The sequence below is a fragment of the Pongo abelii genome, chromosome 13, assembly GCF_028885655.2.
Source record: "Pongo abelii isolate AG06213 chromosome 13, NHGRI_mPonAbe1-v2.0_pri, whole genome shotgun sequence".
In the NCBI taxonomy this organism is placed as follows: Eukaryota; Metazoa; Chordata; class Mammalia; order Primates; family Hominidae; genus Pongo; species Pongo abelii.
The window spans coordinates 91570046-91589056 of record NC_071998.2 but is presented as its reverse complement, the minus strand read 5'-3'; the positions used below and the strand labels follow the sequence as shown (position 1 = coordinate 91589056).

At 43.3% G+C, this 19011-nt stretch overlaps 1 protein-coding gene across 1 annotated transcript in view; it reads right to left on the bottom strand.

Annotated features, from left to right (window-relative positions):
- The window catches only part of TMEFF1 (transmembrane protein with EGF like and two follistatin like domains 1), a 102225-nt gene that overhangs the window by 29199 nt on the left and 54015 nt on the right, over positions 1 to 19011 (bottom strand). Inside the window, exon 6 of the mRNA XM_009244697.4 lies at positions 710 to 858. Within this exon, the coding sequence (XP_009242972.2) occupies positions 710 to 858 (149 nt within the window). The remainder of the gene's footprint in view (positions 1 to 709; positions 859 to 19011) is intronic.

Genomic DNA, 19011 nt, shown 5'->3' with positions numbered 1-19011 from the left:
TGAGAGTGTGCCTGGCCCACATATGTGACTGAGGAAATAATCCATCTTCCCAACTCATCTGAATTTTACTGGGGAAAGAAAATCCGGAACTCTGGCTTTAGAGACTGAATATTTCTAGTAGGGGTGGAAAACAAAAACTCTTTCTTATAGGTATCATGGTTTCTAAGCTATAACAAAAAGCAAGAAGGGCAAAAAGAATTTTAAGCTAAAGGCAATAATTTTTCCTTACATTCTCTAACTTCACACCAAAATCTGTATCATACATAATATGTACAGGGAAAATGATACAGATAATGGGAAAACAAAGTAAACTATTATGCTCTATAAAAAGAGGTTTAACAAATATATGGCAATAACATAGTTTTACTGAAATTAAAGTAAGTTATCTAACTCTTAAATAGCTATAATCATTCCAAATTTGAGATGATATTAGAACTATAAATAATAATTATAATTCCATGTTAGGATCAGCTAGCAACCAAGAACTAACTAAATAAAAAACCAAGAAGCATGGTTTATGTCTTGAGAAGATAAAATAAATGAAAAAAACTAAATTAGTAATAAAAAATCTGAAATATAAAGTAATAAAATAAAATAAAGCTTCGAGGATTTCTCATTTTACAAATTTGAAACACTACCAAATGTACAAATAAGATTACATTTCTACAATACTAAAGATGGGTCTCTGAATAAATAAAATGGATTTTACCTGTGCAATGACCAAGATGCCTTATATCAATTTGTTCTTGCTTTATACAAGATGCTTCTCTAACAAAACAGGGATTGTTATAGGAACTCCCATCAGAAGCACACACAGGATTAAAACTGTATCCACTGCAATCTATATTACATACACACCTGTTGGAAAAGATAAAAATTACCTATATTTTACAACAAAAATATTTCACAATGCTGCAACAGCAAAAAAGACCAATTCTTTCTTCTGCTTTCTGTAACAGAAGTCAATATATTGTTTTAAGTCACTGATGAAAGCTTAAGCAAAGTAAATACCTAAAAAAAATTTTAGGTGAGGATTTAGAGATAATTTCATCAAGATATTATGATATGAATCCAGTGGTTTCTCTGGAATTTTCATATATAGATAAAGTAATCAGGAGATGTCAAATATCAATGACATTAATTTAAAAGCAAAATGGCACAGTGTAAAGGACACAGAATTATGAGTCAATAGTCACGAATCTAAATTCTACCCCTACTTATTACCAGATTTGTGTCCAAATTCTTCCTCTAAGTCTTAGTTTACTGATCAGTAAAATGGAGGTAATAATAATGGCCAGGCATGATGGCTCATGACTGTAATCCCAACACTTCAGGAGGCCAAGGCAGGAGAATCACTTGAGCCCAGGAGTTTGAGACCAGCCTAGGAAACAAAGCAAGACCCCATCTCTACAAAAAACAAAAAACTTAGCCAGGCACAGTGGTGTGTACCTGTGGTCTCCACTACTTGGGAGGCTGAGGCAGGAGGATCACTTAAGCCCAGGAGGTTGAGGCCGCAGTGAGCCATAATTGCACCACTGTACTCCAGCCTGGGGGACAGAGTGAGACCCTGTCTTAAATAAATAAATAACCTACCTTGCCAAATAACTGGGAAGGTTAAAAAATATAATAGATATGAAATATGTAAAATGGAAACCCTCAAAAGTGTTTTCTAGCTACATGTCTACCTGTGTAACTGAGTATCCACTGAACACAGAGTGTTGTACTACAGAGAAGGCAAAAGAAGTCCAAAGCAAGATTACTCCCCTCAAGAATAGTAAAATCTAGTTAGGAATAGAGAAACAAAAATAAAAATACAGAGACTCTCCTGTTTATAGCAACACAGAGGACTAGGAACCTTTACTAACCTTCCTGATAAAAACAACAAAAAATACCGGACAAACATTTTAAAACATTATCTTAAATACATTCACAAGTTGATAAGAAAGTCAGGAATACTTAGGACAGAACTTATAAGTACACAGGCACAGAGAAAGGTCAATTGAGCTCTCTAAAGCTGATTTTCACTTTGAAGGCATTTGCCAAACTGGGTAAATTCAATTACCAATTTTTCGGCTTTGCAGGCCTGATGTGGTTTGGCTGTGTCCTTACCCAAATTTCATCTTGAATAGTAACTCCCAAAATTCCCGTGTGTCGTGGGAGGAACCTGGTGGTGGGGGGGTGATTGAATTATGGGGGCAGGTCTTTCCTGTGCTGTTCTCGTGATAGTGAATGAGTGTCATGAGATCTGATGGTTTTTAAAATGGGAGTTTCTCTGCACAAGCACTCTTTTTGCCTGCTGCCATCCACGTAAGATGTGACTTGCTCCTCCTTGTCTTCCACCATGATTGTGAGGCCTCCCCAGCCACGTGGAACTGTGAGTCCAGTTAAACCTCTTTCTTTTGCCCAGTCTCGGGTATATCTTTATCAGCAGCGTGAAAACAGATTAATACAATAAACTGGTACCAGTAGAGTGGGGTGCTGCTGAAAAGATACCCGAAAATGTGGAAGTGACTTTGGAACTGGGTAACAGGCAGGAGTTGGAACAGTTTGGAGGGCTCAGAAGAAGACAGGAAAATGTGGGAAAGTCTGGAACTTCCTAGAGACTGGTTGAATGGCTTTGACCAAAACGCTGATAGTGGCACAAACAATAAAGTCCAGGCTGAGGTGATCACAGATGGAAATGAGGAACCTGTTGGGAACTGGAGCAAAGTGACTCTTGTTATGTTTTAGCAAAGAGATTGGTGGCATTTTGCCCCTGCCCTAGAGATCTGTAGAACTTTGAACTTGAGAGTGATGATTTAGGGTATCCAGCGGAAGAAATATCTAAGCAGCAAAGCATTCAAGAGGTGACTTGGGTGCTATTAAAGGCATTCAGTTTTATAAGGGAAGCAAAGCACAAAAGTTTGGAAAATTTGTAGCCTGACAATGTGATAGAAAAGAAAATCCCATTTTTCGAGAAGAAATTCAAGCTAGCTGTAGAAATTTGCATAAGTTACAAGCAATCGAATGTTAATCCCCAAAACAATGGGGAAAATGTCTCCAGGGCATGTCAGAGGTCTTCATGGCAGCCCCTCCCATTGTAGGAGGAAAACATGGTTTCCTGGGTAGGGCCCAGGATCCCCGTGCTCTGTGCAGCCTAGGGACTTGGTGCCCTGCATCTCAGCTGCTCCAGCCGTGGCTGAAAGGGACCAATGTAGAGCTTGGGCTGTGGCTTCAGAGGGTGCAAGCCCCAAGCCTTGGCAGCTTCCACATGGTGTTAAGCCTGCAGGTACAGAGAAGTCAAGAACTGGGGTTTGGGAACCTCCACCTAGATTTCAGAGGATGTATGGAAATGCCTGGATGCCCAGGCAGAAGTTTGCTGCAGGGGTGGGGCCCTCATGGAAAACCTCTGCTAGGGCAGCACGGAAGGGAAATGTGGGGTCAGAGCCCCCTCACAGAGTCTCTACTGAGGTGTCACCTAGTGGAGCTGTGAAGAGATGGCCACCGTCATCCAGACCCCAGAATGACAGATCTACTGATAGCTTGCACTGTGCATCTGGAAAAGCCACAGACACTCAATGCCAGCCCATGAAAGCAGCCAAGACAGAGGCTGTACCCTGCAGAGCCACCTGTACCCTGCAGAGCCACAAAGGTGGAGCTGCCCAAGAGCACGGGAATCCACCTTTTGCATCGGCATGACCCAGATACAAGATGTGGAGTCAAAGGAGATCATTTTAGAGCTTTAAGATTTGACTGCCCTGCATGGGGCCTATAGCCCCTCTGTTTTGGCCAATTTCTGCCATTTGGAATGGCTGTACTTACCCAATGCCTGTACTCCCTTTGTATCTAGGAAGTAACTAACTTGCTTTTGATTTTACAGGCTTACAGGCAGAAAGGACTTGCCTTGTCTCAGATGAGATGTTGGACTGTGGACTTTGAGTTAATGCTGAAATGAGTTAAGACTTTGGGTGACTGGTGAGAAGGCATGATTGGTTTTTAAATGTGAGGACATGAGATTTGGGAGGGGCAAGCAGGGGAATGATATGGGTTGGCTGTGTCCCCACCCAAATCTCATCTTAAACTGTAACTCCCACAATTCCCACGTCATGCGAGGAACCCAGTAGGAAGTGACTGAATTATGGGGGTGGGTCTTTCCTGTGCTACTCTCATGATAGTGAATGAGTCTCACAAGATCTGATGGTTTTAAAAATAGGAGTTCCTCTGCAAAAGCTCTCTCTTTGCCTGCCGCCATCCATGTAAGATGTGACTGGGTCCTCTTTGCCTTCTGCCATGATTGTGAGGCCTCCCCAGCCACATGGAACTGTGAATCCAATTAAACCTTCCTTTTGCAAATTGCCCAGTGTCTAGTATGTCTTTATCAGCACCATGAAAACAGACTAACACAAGGCCTCTGGGAACAGGAGACAAAGAACACTGACCCACCTAAGGTAGGGAGTCTGGAGACCCTAAAAAAGTTAGATCTTTATATATATATAACCTTTATATATATATATACATATATAAACCTTTATATATATATACACATATATACCTTTATATATATATACCTTTATATATATACACATACATATACCTTTATATATATACACATATATATACCTTTATATATATACACTTATATATACCTTTATATATATACACTTATATATACCTTTATATATACATATATACATATATGTATATGTATGTATATATGTATATGTGTATATATATATATCTCTCAGCATGAAGGTAAACTGGAAATGAGCTGTCACATTCCAAAGGGACTATTTAAAAAATTAAAGGGACTGTCATTTTCCAAAGGGACTATTTAAAAAATTAAAAAGTTTGCACTGACCCATAACTTTGAAAAACAAAAAGAAAACCAGCTCCCCTGAGAATTCAAAGCCACAAGCCAGCCCTCACACAGATAATTATAACTTAAAATACTACTTGGTTGTTTTGAAAAATCTCAAACCCAGAATTAATTTTAAGGGGTCAAGGACTAGAAGAGGCTCTAGGCCAAGCTTGTCCAACCCACAGCCCAGGATGGCTTTGAATGCAGCCCAACACAAATTAATAAACTTTCTTAGAACATTATGAGATTTGTGTGTGTGTGTGTGTGTGTGTGTGTGTGTGTGTGTGTTTAGCTCATCAGCTACTGTTAGTGTTAGTTTATTTTATGTGCAGCCCAAGACAATTATTCTTCTTCCAATGTGGCCCAGGGAAGTCAAATGATTGGACACCCCTGCTGTAGGCAAATGACAGAAGCAGATGCAATCTTCTCTGGAGAAATTCAATTTCATCCTAGACCTAAATGATTTTCCACAGATACAATTCTGAGAAAAATATGCAGCTCAGCCCACAGAGACACATTCAGTCATATACCCACAACAAAGAGATAAAACACCAAGAGAACAAATCGATTTTTAAAAGAACCAAACAGAACTTCCAGAAATAAACAATATATTACTAGATATAAGAAATGCAATGGGCAGATTTAACAGCAGATTAGAGAAGCTAAAGGCGAATTAGTGAATTAGAAGACAGGTCAGAGGAAATTAACCAGACCACAGCAGAGAGTCAAAGACATGGTGCATATTTAAAAAAGAGACATGGGCTGGGCGCGGAGCCTCACCCTTATAATCCCAGCACTTTGGGATGCCAAGGTGGGTGAATCACCTGAGGTCTGGAGTTCGTGACCAGCCTGACCAACATGGAGACACCCTGTCTCTACTAAAAATACAAAATTAGCCAGGCATGGTGGCACATGCCTGTAATCCCAGCTACTCGGGAGGCTGAGGCAGGAGAATCGCTTGAAGCCAGGAGGCGGAGGTTGCGCTGAGACAAGATCACGCCACTGCACTCCAGCCTAGGCAACAAGAGTGAAATGCCGTCTCAAAAAAAAAAGAGAGAGAGAGAGATGGAAGAGTCAGAAGATCTAACAAAAATTTCATTAGCATTCCAGGAGTTAAGAAAATGAGGCAGGAAAATATTCTCAGCAACTTCTCTTCAAACTTTCTAAAACTAAAAAAGATACTCATCTAAATATCCAAGAAGCCCAATGAATCCCAAACAGGATTACTAAAAATGGATCCACATACTGAAATATCATAGTGGAATTTTATAACGAGAAAAAGAATATTTTAAAAGCAGCCAGAAAGAAGAGAAAGATTACCTTCAGCGAAGTAAGAATAAGAGGGAAAACTGACTTTTCAAAAGCAATACTGAAGCCAAATTGTTTATAGCTAAAAGTGAAATAGTAACTGCTATGTGCTAAGGTAGAATAGAATTCTATTTAAGACAAATCTTTTGAGAATAAGGGTAAAATAAAAGTAACTTGGAAGGAGTAAAAACTTACAAAATTTGTCACCTGCTGACTGTCAGTAAAGGAAATTCTAAAGGCAATAGAAAAACGATCCTTTAAGGAAAGTCTGAGATGCAAATACGAATGAAGAACAAAGGTCTAAATACATGGGTAACATAAGAACAACAGTGCTCTGTGTGGTTAAATTTTTTTAAGCTGGAAATTAAAATACATGATGATAACAATAGCACACAAGTTTGGAGGAATTGAAATTCAAGTGTTTAAGAAGAACAGTGACATTAAGGAAATTTAGATTGTGATAAGCTGAATATGCACGTTAAAATTGCTGAGGTTACCATTACAAGAAGGAAAATCCATAACTTCAAAACTACTAGAGAAAAAAAAATCCAAAAAAGGCAAGAAAGGAAAAAGAAAAAGGAAAAGCAAGACAAAAGTATAAAATAAGAAAAAAATCCTCTCCCTCTCCCTCTTCCTCTCCCTCTCCCCTCTTTCTTCGGTCTCCCTCTGTTGCTGAAGCTGGACTGTACTGCCGTGATCTCAGCTCGCTGCAACCTCCCTGCCTCGGGCTCCTGTGATTCTCCTGCCTCCGCCTGCCAAGTGCCTGGGATTGCAGGCGCGAGCCGCCACGCCTGACTGGTTTTGGTATTTTTGGTGGAGACGGGGTTTCGCCATGTTGACCGGGCTGGTCTCCAGCTCCTGGCCCCAAGTGATCTGCCCGCCTCGGCCTCCGGAGGTGCTGGGATTGCAGACGGAGTCTCGCTCACTCAATGCTCAATGTTGCTCATGCTGGAGTGCAGTGGGGTGATCTCGGCTGGCTACAACCTCCACCTCCCAGCTGCCTGCCTTGGCCTCCCAAAGTGCTAAGATTACAGCCTCTGTCCTGCCGCCACCCTGTCTAGGAAGTGAGGAGCGTCTCTGCCTGGCCGCCCGTCGTCTGGGATGTGAGGAGCCCTTCTGCCCGACCGCCCCATCTGGGAAGTGAGGAGCGCCTCTGCCTGGCCGCCATCCCCTATAGGAAGTGAGGAGCGTCTCTTCCCGGCCGCCCATCGTCTGGGATGTGAGGAGCACCTCTGTCCGGCCGCCCCATCTGGGAGGTGAGGAGCCCCTCTGCCCGGTCGCCCCATCTGGGAGGTGAGGAGCCCCTCTGCCCGGCTGCCACCCCGTCTGGGAGGAAGTGAGGAGCGCCTCTGCCCGGCCGCCCCGTCTGGGAAGTGAGGAGCACCTCTACCTGGCCGCCCCGTCTGGGAAGAGAGGAGCGCCTCTGCCCAGCCGCCCCATCTGGGAGGTGAGGAGCGCCTCTGCCCGGCCGCCCAACGTCTGGGAAGTGAGGAGCGCCTCTGCCCAGCTGCCCCGTCTGGGAGGTGAGGAGCGCCTCTGCCCGGCCGCCACCCCATCTGGGAGGAAGTGAGGAGCGCCTCTGCTCGGCCACCCCGTCTGGGAGATGAGGAGCACCTCTGCCTGACCGCCCCATGTGGGAGGTGAGGAGCGCCTCTGCCCGGCCGCCACCCCGTCTGGGAGGAAGCGAGGAGCGCCTCTGCCCAGTGCCCCGTCTGGGAAGTGAGGAGCGCCTCTGCCCGGCTGCCCCTTCTGGGGAGTGAGGAGCGCCTCTGCCCGGCGCCCCTTCTGGGGAGTGAGGAGCGCCTCTGCCCGGCCGCCCTGTCTGGGAGGTGAGGAGCGCCTCTGCCTGGCCGCCACCCCGTCTGGGAGGAAGTGAGGAGCGCCTCTGCCCGGCTGCCCCGTCTGGGAGGTGAGGAGCGCCTCTGCCTGGCCGCCACCCCGTCTGGGAGGAAGTGAGGAGCGTCTCTGCCCGGCCGCCCCGTCTGGGAGGTGAGGAGCGCCTCTGTGTGGCCGCCACCCCGTCTGGGAGGAAGTGAGCAGCGCCTCTGCCCAGTTGCCCCTTCTGGGGAGTGAGGAGCGCCTCTGCCCAGCTGCCCCTTCTGGGGAGTGAGGAGCGCCTCTGCCCGGCCGCCCCGTCTGGGGGGTGAGGAGCGCCTCTGCCCGGCCACCACCCCATCTGGGAGGAAGTGAGGAGCGCCTCTGCCCGGCTGCCCCGTCTGGGAAGTGAGGAGCGCCTCTGCCTGGCTGCCCCTTCTGGGGAGTGAGGAACACCTCTGCCCAGCCGCCCCGTCTGGGAAGTGAGGAGCGCCTCTGCCCGGCCACCCATCGTCTGGGAAGTGAGGAGCGCCTCTACCTGGCCGCCCCATCTGGGAAGTGAGGAGCGCCTCTGCCCAGCCGCCCCGTCTGGGAAGTGAGGAACACCTCTGCCCGGCCGCCACCCCATCTGGGAGGAAGTGAGGAGCGCTCTGCCCGGCCGCCCCGTCTGGGAAGTGAGGAGCGCCTCTGCCTGGCCACCCATCGTCTGGGAAGTGAGGAGCGCCTCTACCTGGCCGCCCCATCTGGGAAGTGAGGAGCGCCTCTGCCCAGCCGCCCCGTCTGGGAAGTGAGGAACACCTCTGCCCGGCCGCCACCCCGTCTGGGAGGAAGTGAGGAGCGCCTCTGCCCGGCCGCCCCGTCTGGGAAGTGAGGAGCGCCTCTACCCGGCCGCCCCGTCTGGGAAGTGAGGAGCGCCTCTGCCCGGCCACCCCCGTCTGGGAGGTGAGGAGCGCCTCTGCCCGGCCGCCCTGTCTGGGAGGTGAGGAACGCCTCTGCCTGGCTGCCACCCCGTCTGGGAGGAAGTGAGGAGCGCCTCTGTCCGGCCACCCCGTCTGGGAGGTGAGGAGCACCTCTGTCCGGCCGCCCAGTCTGGGAAATGAGGAGCGCCTCTGCCCGGCCACCCTGTCTGGGAGGTGAGGAGCGCCTCTGCCCGGCTGCCCTGTCTGGGAGGTGTACCCAACAGCTCCGAAGAGACAGCGACCATCTAGAACGGGCCATGAGGACGATGGCGGTTTTGTTGAAAAGAAAAGGGGGAAATGTGGGGAAAAGAAAGAGAGATTAGATTATTACTGTGTCTGTGTAGAAAGAAGTAGGCATAGGAGACTCCGTTTTGTTCTGTACTAGGAGAAATTCTTCTGCCTTGGGATGCTGTTGATCTATGGCCTCTCCCCCAGCCCCGTGCTCTCTGAAACATGTGCTGTGTCAACTCAGGGTTAAATGGATTAAGGGCGGTGCAAGATGTGCTTTGTTAAACAGATGCTTGAAGGCAGCATGCTCTTTAAGTCATCACCACTCCCTAATCTCAAGTACCCAGGGACACAAACACTGCAGAAGGCTGCAGGGACCTCTGCCTAGGAAAACCAGAGACCTTTGTTCATGTGTTTATCTGCTGACCTTCTCTCCACTATTATCCTATGACCCTGCCATATCCCCCTCTCCGAGGAACACCCAAGAATGATCAATAAATACTTAATAAAAAATTAAAAAAAGAAAAAAATATCAGTATTCACAATATATTTAAGTTGACCACATTTTCCAATTAAATAACAAAGGTAGTTGGCTGGATAAAAATACAAAAGCCAGCTGTATGTTGCTTGTAAGATACATGTTAAAATGATGATACCAAAAGTTCAAAATAATAGGAGAGTGAAAGAGATACATCACCCTGGGTATAGAAGAAACCTTATATGGTTATATTTAATATCAGATATAAAAGATATTAGGTCAAAAAGGATTATAGGAATTAAAGAAAATTCCTTCATAATAATAAAAATATTTTATTCAGCAGGATAATATAATTCTAAACATTTTAAGATAGTCTCAAAATCTATAAAGTGAAAACTGATATAACCACAATAAGAAATTGCCAAATCCAGCCAGCCGTGGTGGCTCACACCTGTAATCAATCCCAGCACTCTGGGAGGCTGAGGCGGGCAGATCATGAGGTGAGGAGTTTGAGACCCGCCTGGCCAACATAGTGAAACCCCATCTCTACTAAAAATACAAAAAATTAGTTGGGTGTAGTGGCAGGCACCTGTAATCCCAGCTACTTGGGAGGCTGAGGCAGGAGAATCACTTGAACTTGGGAGGTGGAGGTTGCAGTGAGCCAAAATAGCGCCACTGCACTCCAGCCTGGGCAACAGTGCAAAACTCCATCTCAAAAAAAAAAAAAGAAAGAAAGAAAAAAAAAATACGAAATTGCCAAATCCACCATGATAGGTTTTAACACACTTCTCTCAGCAACTCATATACCAAGCAGAAAAAATATCAGCAAAACTGAAATCTTAACAGGTAAGGTGACTTGATGCTGGGATTTGCTTTAAATACTTCCCAAAAAAAGGTAAGGATGGAAGAAAAGATGTGACAGAATTAGACTTTTGAAGATGAATAAATGGGGAGGGGTCCGTCATTTTTCTCCTTTTCTGTCTGATGATTTCCTTAATTCATAATGAATTGAAGACCTAAATGTGAAAGTCAAAAACTATAAAGATTTAGGAGATCAAACATGAGACTGAGGAATTTGAAATAAACAATGTCCCATAAAGAGAATAAGAAGACAAGTTACAAACAAAAAGATAAACATAGCCCACATAATCAACAAATAAGTAGTATCCAGAATACATAAATACAAATCAATTTTTTAAATAATATATGTGATCAATGGGAAAGGGGAGCAAAGAAATAAATAGAAATAAAAGAGGAAACATATAAGAACAACATATGTGAAAAGATATTCAACCTCATTACGAATCAGAAAAATTAAAATTAAAATCACAATGAGATACCATCCACACTCATGAAATTGGCAAAAGTCTAAAACAAGGACAAAACCCAACTACTGGCAAGGATGAGGAGCTAAGGGAATTCTCATCCTCTGCTGGTAGTGAGAGGTGACAACGTGCTAGCAGCCCTCGCTCGCTCTCAGCACCTCCTCGGCCTCGGCATCCGCTCTGGCCATGCTTGAGGAGCCCTTCAGCCTGCCACTGCACTGTGGGGGCCCCTCTCTGGAGCTGGCCAAGGCCAGAGCCGGCTCCCTCTGCTAGCGGGGAGGTGTGGAGGGGAGGCACGGGTGGGCACTCAGCAAGGCCGGCTGGTGCCTGCTGGGCTTGATCGGGGACAAGCTCCCTCTGGGCTGCCGGAGTGCCCAGGCTAAGTGCCGCAAGGTCCCGCGGCAAGTGCCATTGAGAGGTGAAGCCAGCTGGGCTTCTGGGTCAGGTGGGGACCTGGAGAACTTTTCTGTCTAGCTAAAGGATTGTAAACACACCAATCAGCACTCTGTGTCTAGCTAGAGGTTTGTAAATGCACTAATCAGTGCTCTGTGTCTAGCTAATCTGGTGGGGACTTGGAGAACTTTTGTGTCTAGTCGGGTGGGGACTTGGAGAACTTTTGTGTCCAGCTAAAGGACTGTAAATGTGCCAATCAGCACTCTGTGTCTAGCTAATCGGGTAGGGGACTTGGAGAACTTTTCTGTCTAGCTAAAGGTTTGTAAACGCACCAATCAGCACTCTGTGTCTAGCTAGAGGTTTGTAAATGCACCAATCAGCACTCTATGTCTAGCTAAAGTTTTGTAAACACCCCAATCAGCGCTCTGTGTCTAGCTAATCTAGCGGGGACTTGGAGAACTTTTCTGTCTAGCTAAAGGATCGTAAACGCACCAATCAGCACTCTGTGTCTAGCTAAAGGTTTGTAAATGCACCCATCAGCGCTCTGTGTGTAGCTAATTGGGTAGAGGACTTGGAGAGCTTTTGTGTCTAGCTAAAGGATTGTAAATGCACCAATCAGCACTCTGTGTCTAGCTAAAGGTTTGTAAATGCACCCATCAGCGCTCTGTCAAAACGGACCAATCAGTGCTATGTAAAATGGACCAATCAGCCCCCTGTAAAATGGACCAATCAGCAGGATGTGGGTGGGGTCAGATAAGGGAATAAAAGCAGGCTGCCCGAGCCAGCAGCGGCAACCTGCTCAGGTACCCTTCCACGCTGTGGAAGCTTTGTTCTTTTGCTCTTCGCAATAAATTTTGCTGCTGCTCACTCTTTGGGTCCGCGCCACCTTTATGAGCTGTAACACTCACCGCGAAGGTCTGCAGCTTCACTCCTGAAGTCAGCAAGACTATGAACCCACCAGAAGGAAGAAACTCCAGACACAGCTGAACATCTGAAGGAACAAACTCCAGACACACCATCTTTAAGAACTGTAACACTCATCACGAGGGTCCGCGGCTTCATTCTTGAAGTTGGCGAGACCAAGAACCCACCAATTCTGGACACAGTAGGAAAGCTTACTGGGACAGCAACTTTGGAAAACAGGCATTCTGACGAAAAACTAGACTTGCACATGCCCAACAACTTCACAACAAGGCAAGGCCCTTGAAAATCTCCTACACACAGGCCAGGCTCAAAGGTTCATGCCTGTAATCCCAGCACTTTGGGAGGATGAGGCAGGAGGATCACTTGAAATCAGAAGTTCAAGACCAGCCTGGCCAACATGGCGAAACCCTGTCTCTACTAAAATACAAAAATTAGCCGGGCATGGTGGTAGGCGCCTGTAATCCCAGTTACTCAGGAGGCTGTGAGGCATGAAAATCACCTAAACCTGGGAGGTGGAGGTTGCGATGAGCCGAGATTGAGCCACTGCACTCCAGCCTGGGCGACAGAGCAAAACTCTGGTTAAAAAAAAAAAAAAAAAAAAGAATATCTCCTACTCGTGTATACCAGAAAATGTGAAAGAATATTCACAGCAGTATTATTCATGAAAACAAAAGACTGGAATAATCCAAACGTCCAAAGTAAAATGGACTGTAAAAGAATGTGGTACAGGCAAATAATCAAATTCAATAAGCAGTAAAACTGAATTAACTACAGCTATGTGCATCAACATAAATGAATCTCAAAAACATAATGCTGTGCACGAGAAAAGAAGAATGCATATAGCATGATTCCATTTATACCAAATACAAAAGCAATCAAAAGCCAGATTATAGATCATTAAGGGACCTATCATATGTGATAAACTATAAAGAAAGGAAGGGAATAATTTCTGCAAAATGCAGTATACCATATGGGTGAGAGAAAGATGCAATTAGAGAGAGACATGAGAGGCCCTGAAGTACAGTCTGCCTTCCATATCCTCAGGGCCGACTGCAGGGCTTTGAGCATCCTGAGATTTTGGTATTTGAGGGGAGTATCAGAACCAATTCCCCCCAAATACTGACAGATGACTGTACTGCTAAAATTCTGTTTCTGGCCGGGTGCAGAGGCTCACGCCTGTAATCCCAACACTTTGGGAGGCCGAGGCGGGTGGATCACGAGGTCAAGAGATGGAAACCATTCTGGCCAACATGGTGAAACCCCCATCTCTACTAAAAATACAAAAACAAAATTAGCCGGGCATGGTGGCAGGCACCTGTAGTCCCAGCTACTCGGAAGGCTGAGGCAGGAGAATCACTTGAACCCGGGAGGCGGAGGTTGCAGTGAGCCGATACTGCACCACTGCACTCCAGCCTGGCAACATGAGAGTCTGTCTCAAAAAAAAAAGAAATTCTGTTTCTTGCCTTGGGAGGTAGATTCACAAAAGCTCATTTCATTTTTGCACATTCAATCAAATGTGTATATTTTAGTTTTCATACACTTTTGAATATATTTTATAATTTAAAAATTAAGGCAATAGAAAAAATTTTTAATTCATAAGAATATTCACTAAAGTCAAAAAATATATATCGTACCAAAAATTTAATTTCTGGAAAACAAGAGGTGAAAGAACCAAAGAAAATAAAGTTAGCCAATCACAAAAGGTGAGTTCAGGCAAAAGTTTTGGATAAGGGAGGGGCACAGACAAATGCAGAGAACAACAATCTACTATGCATGAGTGAAAACATGTGCACAAACATTTAGTCATAATCTCTGTATCTAAACAAATATTGAAATGCCATGCTGAAAAGGACTTTAGAAAGCCATCTATTCCGATCTTCCACTCAGTGCAGGGCTCCTCTCAGCAGTTATTTGTGACCTTATTGTTACATTGCCCCTGCCAGAGCATTTGTAGCAACAGACAGCTTATTATCTCACCAAGGCAGTACATCTCATGAGTGAGTAGTTATTACTTGGGCTGAGCCCCAAACATGCATCCTAATTAATTTCCACCCATTGACTCTAACTCTGGCCTCTGAATCTACATGTAATAAGCCCAAAATATCATTTAAAGATTCAAAGATAATCATTATATTGAATATAAGTTTTCACCTGAAGTTAATTCAATGATTCCTCATTTGTTATATCATCCTGATCACCCTCCAAATTCAGTATCTCATAATATGAGGCCAAGAACAAAACAAGGACTACCGTACGGAGAAGCTATTACCTTAACTGTTCTGGACACTATGCTTACATAATGCAGGCAGGATTGCATTAACTTTTCTGATAACCACATCAAACTTTAGACACATATTCAACTTCTTAAATATACTCAACTCTGTAGGTATGGCGTGCAAAACATGTCACCACTACTGTCTGAAACCCAGGGTTAGGACTTCACATTTATCTCTATCAAATTTTAGATTATCTATCTCAGCATGCTGAAATCTTTTGGACTCTAATTCTGTCATCTAACATCTCTTCTAGACTGGCATATTCTAATGTTGACAAGTCATCAATAAACGCACTGACTAGAACAGAATAAACAGAGCCATGTGTCATATTCTAAGAAACCTACCTTCAATGTTTCTAGAAAAATTAATCCATTACTGAACACCTTTTAAGGAAAGTTGTTAACCAGCTAGAATTGCAACTATAATCTGACCTGACTTCCTATGTCATGTATACCAAGCCAGATTGATGATTATCTTGCTTAGATTCATATACATTACAATTAAGGCTCAGCCCTGGTACCGCAATCTTATCACAGTACCAAAAAGAAAAAGAGGTTAGATTTAGCATGCTCTTACTAACAATCTCAGCATGCACTCAGAAATAAAGTTAATAATCAACAGAAGACTTAAAAGAAATGTAATCCTAAAAGGTCAGAGGCTCAAAGATCATTGTTTGCCCATTACCAAAATTAGTGACAATGCTTTTTATATTAAACAAATGTATAAAAACTTTTCCCATTACTTAAACAAAACTTGAGGTATTAAATTAATTGTGAACCTCCCTGCTCAATTTTCCAAGGAAAGGCCACATTTCTCCTCATTTTTTTTTTTTGTTCCCAGTTCCTCTTCCTCAAGGCTCAGCATAAAGGGGAAAAAATCATACAATAACCACTTTCATTTAAAAAAATTTTTGAGCCCTACAATATGATGCAAGGTCTGCATAAAAACTTCCAAGATATTATCCCTAGAAATGGGCTTTCAAAGATTTAACCTATTTTTTTCTACTGAAGAACAGTATTTCAGATTCTCTCAATAGGGTCTTGATATACACATACCATTAGTTTTACTTTTGAAATAAATGACACGCTTCTAGCACTAATAAACATAGTGTGATCTATATATACACTGCTACATTTGAGAGAGCCCATGCTCATTTCCACAGAAGATATTGTTTTTTAATATATCAAAATAAAAGAAAGTTGTTAAAATACCCTCCAAATTCCAAATCACTACATTAAATATCAAATCTGAATATATATTTGTCTTTAAAGGAGTAATATAATAAAAACAATATTTGAGAATGATTATTCTCATGGCTACAGGTAAGCTGCAGTGAAATAACGTGAAAAAGAGTAGCAGAATAGAGGGGGTCAAATCAGGCAAAGGAGAAAATTAATTTCAAAGAGCAATCTGGTAAAGTTAACAGATTTTCTTTTTTGTCGTTGTTAGTTTAGTTTAGTTTTGTTTTTTGAGATACAGTCTCACTCTGTAGTTCAGGCTGGAGTGCAGTGGCACGATCTCAGCTCACTGCAACCTCCGCCTCCCAGGTCCAAGCCTGCCTCAGCCTCCCAAGTAGCTAAGATTACAGGCGCGTGCCATCATGCCTGGCTAATTTTTGTATTTTTGGTAGAGGCAGGGTTTGGCCATGTTGGCCAGGCTGGTCTCCAACTCCTGACCTCAAGTGATTCCCCCACCTCGGCCTCCCAAAGTGCTGGGATTACAGGAGTGAGCCACCACACTCAGCCCCGTTAGATTTTCTGGTAAATTCCTATTAGTAAAGGAAAATGAGAGAAAGGTAATAAAAGGGATGATCCAAAAAAGGGAAGTGCTTCTTTCCTTTCAATATGCCCCCAAGGAATGGGAAACATTTTTAAATGATATGAATTAAGTAATTAAGGAAAGGGATAAAGACAAAGCCTTCACTAAGCAAAACAGATTTCTTGATTCATGGAGAACAGAGGTGGAAAACACAAAGGTGAAGAAAATGAAGAAGTAATGAAAAATAAAAGGAACTAAGAAACAACAAGGGGGAAAAAAGTACAGCTCAACCTGGAATAAAGGCACTATTTGCTGTCATTTTTACCATAAATTAAATATATATATATATATATATATATATATATATATAGACAGAGAGAGAGATAGATATATAGATATAGATATAGATGGATGGTTTAAAGCAGGGATCAATCCTGGCAATTACAGAAGTGGGTCAATCTAGACCAATGCCTGTTTTTGCACATCCAGAAGCTAAAAATGGTTTTCACATTTCTAAAAGGTTAGGTATGGTGAAGACCACATGTGGCCTGCTAAGCCTGATATATTTACCTCCTAGCCCTTTACAAAAAAATTTTGCCCACCCTGACCTAAAGGATAAAAGTAGGCAAAACTGGGATGGCAATAAAATAGAAATGGTGGTTAATGGAAGAGAATGTCAGCAACATAGCAAAATACCATACCAGTCCAATAAGAAACAAGTAATCACTTGTTTAACAAGTGGCATTGTTTATAGTGGGTATTGCAGCCCAATCAGGAAATGCCTTGATCAAATATATGAAAAAGACAGTGCTCCTTAGCAGGATGGTACCACTGCATCTAAGACTAACAACTGTGAAAAAAATCGCTACTGTTTTCAATGGCATACAAAGAAAGAAGATTAAATTACCATTTCAAGTAAAGTCCAGCTCAGTGAAACAATGAGCGAAGGAGGAAAATATTAGACTCCAGAGGCCACAGATACTACTGATTATAGTGATTACAGCTGTTTGCAGACTGGCAAGTGTAGCAGAGGTCAGGATGCCCAAAGCACAGAAGCGTGCACTCAAATGAATAGAAATCACTCTTTAATAAATATGCTAAATTCGAAACATTTAACTACATTTACTCTGCACCAACTCTGTGGGTATAGTCACATTTGCCTCATCTAACCCTGACAATTGTAAATTATCAGTACAGAAACTGAATATGAAGGAAATCTAAAAGCCCCAGATCAAAAAACTAGTGAGGGGCTGAGACCAGTGTTTTCTCTATTCATTACAGCTGTTATACCAAATAAATATCTGAGCATGGAAAGTACCACATGAAAAGGCATTTTTCACGTTTATCATAAAATTTTTCATGAAACTCTACCACATCCATTTCTAACACTTCCACTTTTCTTTCTAACACACCAGGGACACTCCTGCCTCAGGCTTTCCCTCTTCCTGAAACACTTCCCCAGACAGCTTCCTGGTTCCATCCCTCACCTCAAAGTTTTTTCTCAAATCTTAAAAGAATAGATAAAGGCCGGGAGTGGTGGCTCACGCCTGTAATCCCAGCACTTTAGGAGGTCGAGGTGGGTGGATCATGAGGTCAGGAGATCCAGACCATCCTGGCCAACATGGTGAAACCCCATCTCTACTAAAAATACAAACATTAGCTGGGCATGGTGGTGCACACCTGTAATCCCAGCTACTCGGGAGGCTAAGGCAGGAGAATCGCTTGAACCCAGGAGGTGGAGGTTGCAGTGAAACAAGATCGCACCACCGCACTCCAGCCTGGTGACTGAGTGAGACTCTGTCTCAAAAAATAAACAAATAAAATAAAAAGATAAAAAATAAAACCAAGCATCCATTTAAAAAGTTAGAAAATGAACAACAGAAAAAAAAAAGCCAATAAAAGCAAAAGGAAGGAAAATATATAACAACAGAAATTTAAAAGTTACAACAGAGGTTAGTAAAACCAAAAGTTGGTTCTTTGAAAAGATTTTCAAATTGATAACACAAGCTTTTCTGCAGGCTTTTTCCTGAGAGAGAAAAAGATAAAAAGCAATGTCAGTAATGAAACAGACTAAAACTTCAACAGGGATTATGATTTAAAAGATAATAAAAGGTTATTGTAAACAACATTATGCCAGCAAGTTTGAAAATCTAGGTGAAATGAATAACTTTTTAAAAATTCTATCCAGTTCTAACAAAAAAGGAAATAGAACCTTAAGGGTACACTAATCATTAAAGAAACTAAATCAGTTGTTCTTAAAAAGTCCCTTAAAGATAGCATCGGATCCAGGCATTTTTTAAAAAGACAATTTATGAACACATCCATTCCAATCTTTCAAAGTAGGTAATTTTTTTTTTTTTTTTAAGACAGAGTTTCACTCTGTCACCCAGGCTGGAGTTCAGTGGTGCGATTTTGGCTCACTGCAACCTCCGCCTCTCGGGTTTGAGCGATTCTTGTGTCTCAGCCTCCAGAGTAGCTGGAATTACAGTTATATGCCACCACGCCCGGCTAATTTTTTTTTCCTTTTTTTTTTTTTTTTTTTTGTATTTTTAATAGAGACAGGTTTCACCATGTTGCCCAGGCTGGTCTTGAACTCCTGATCTCAGGCGATCTGCCCGCCTCGGTCTCCCAAAGCACTGACAGGTATGTGCACCATGCCCGGCCAAAAGTAGATAATTTCATTCTTACACAAAGTCATCCAGAGACTAGA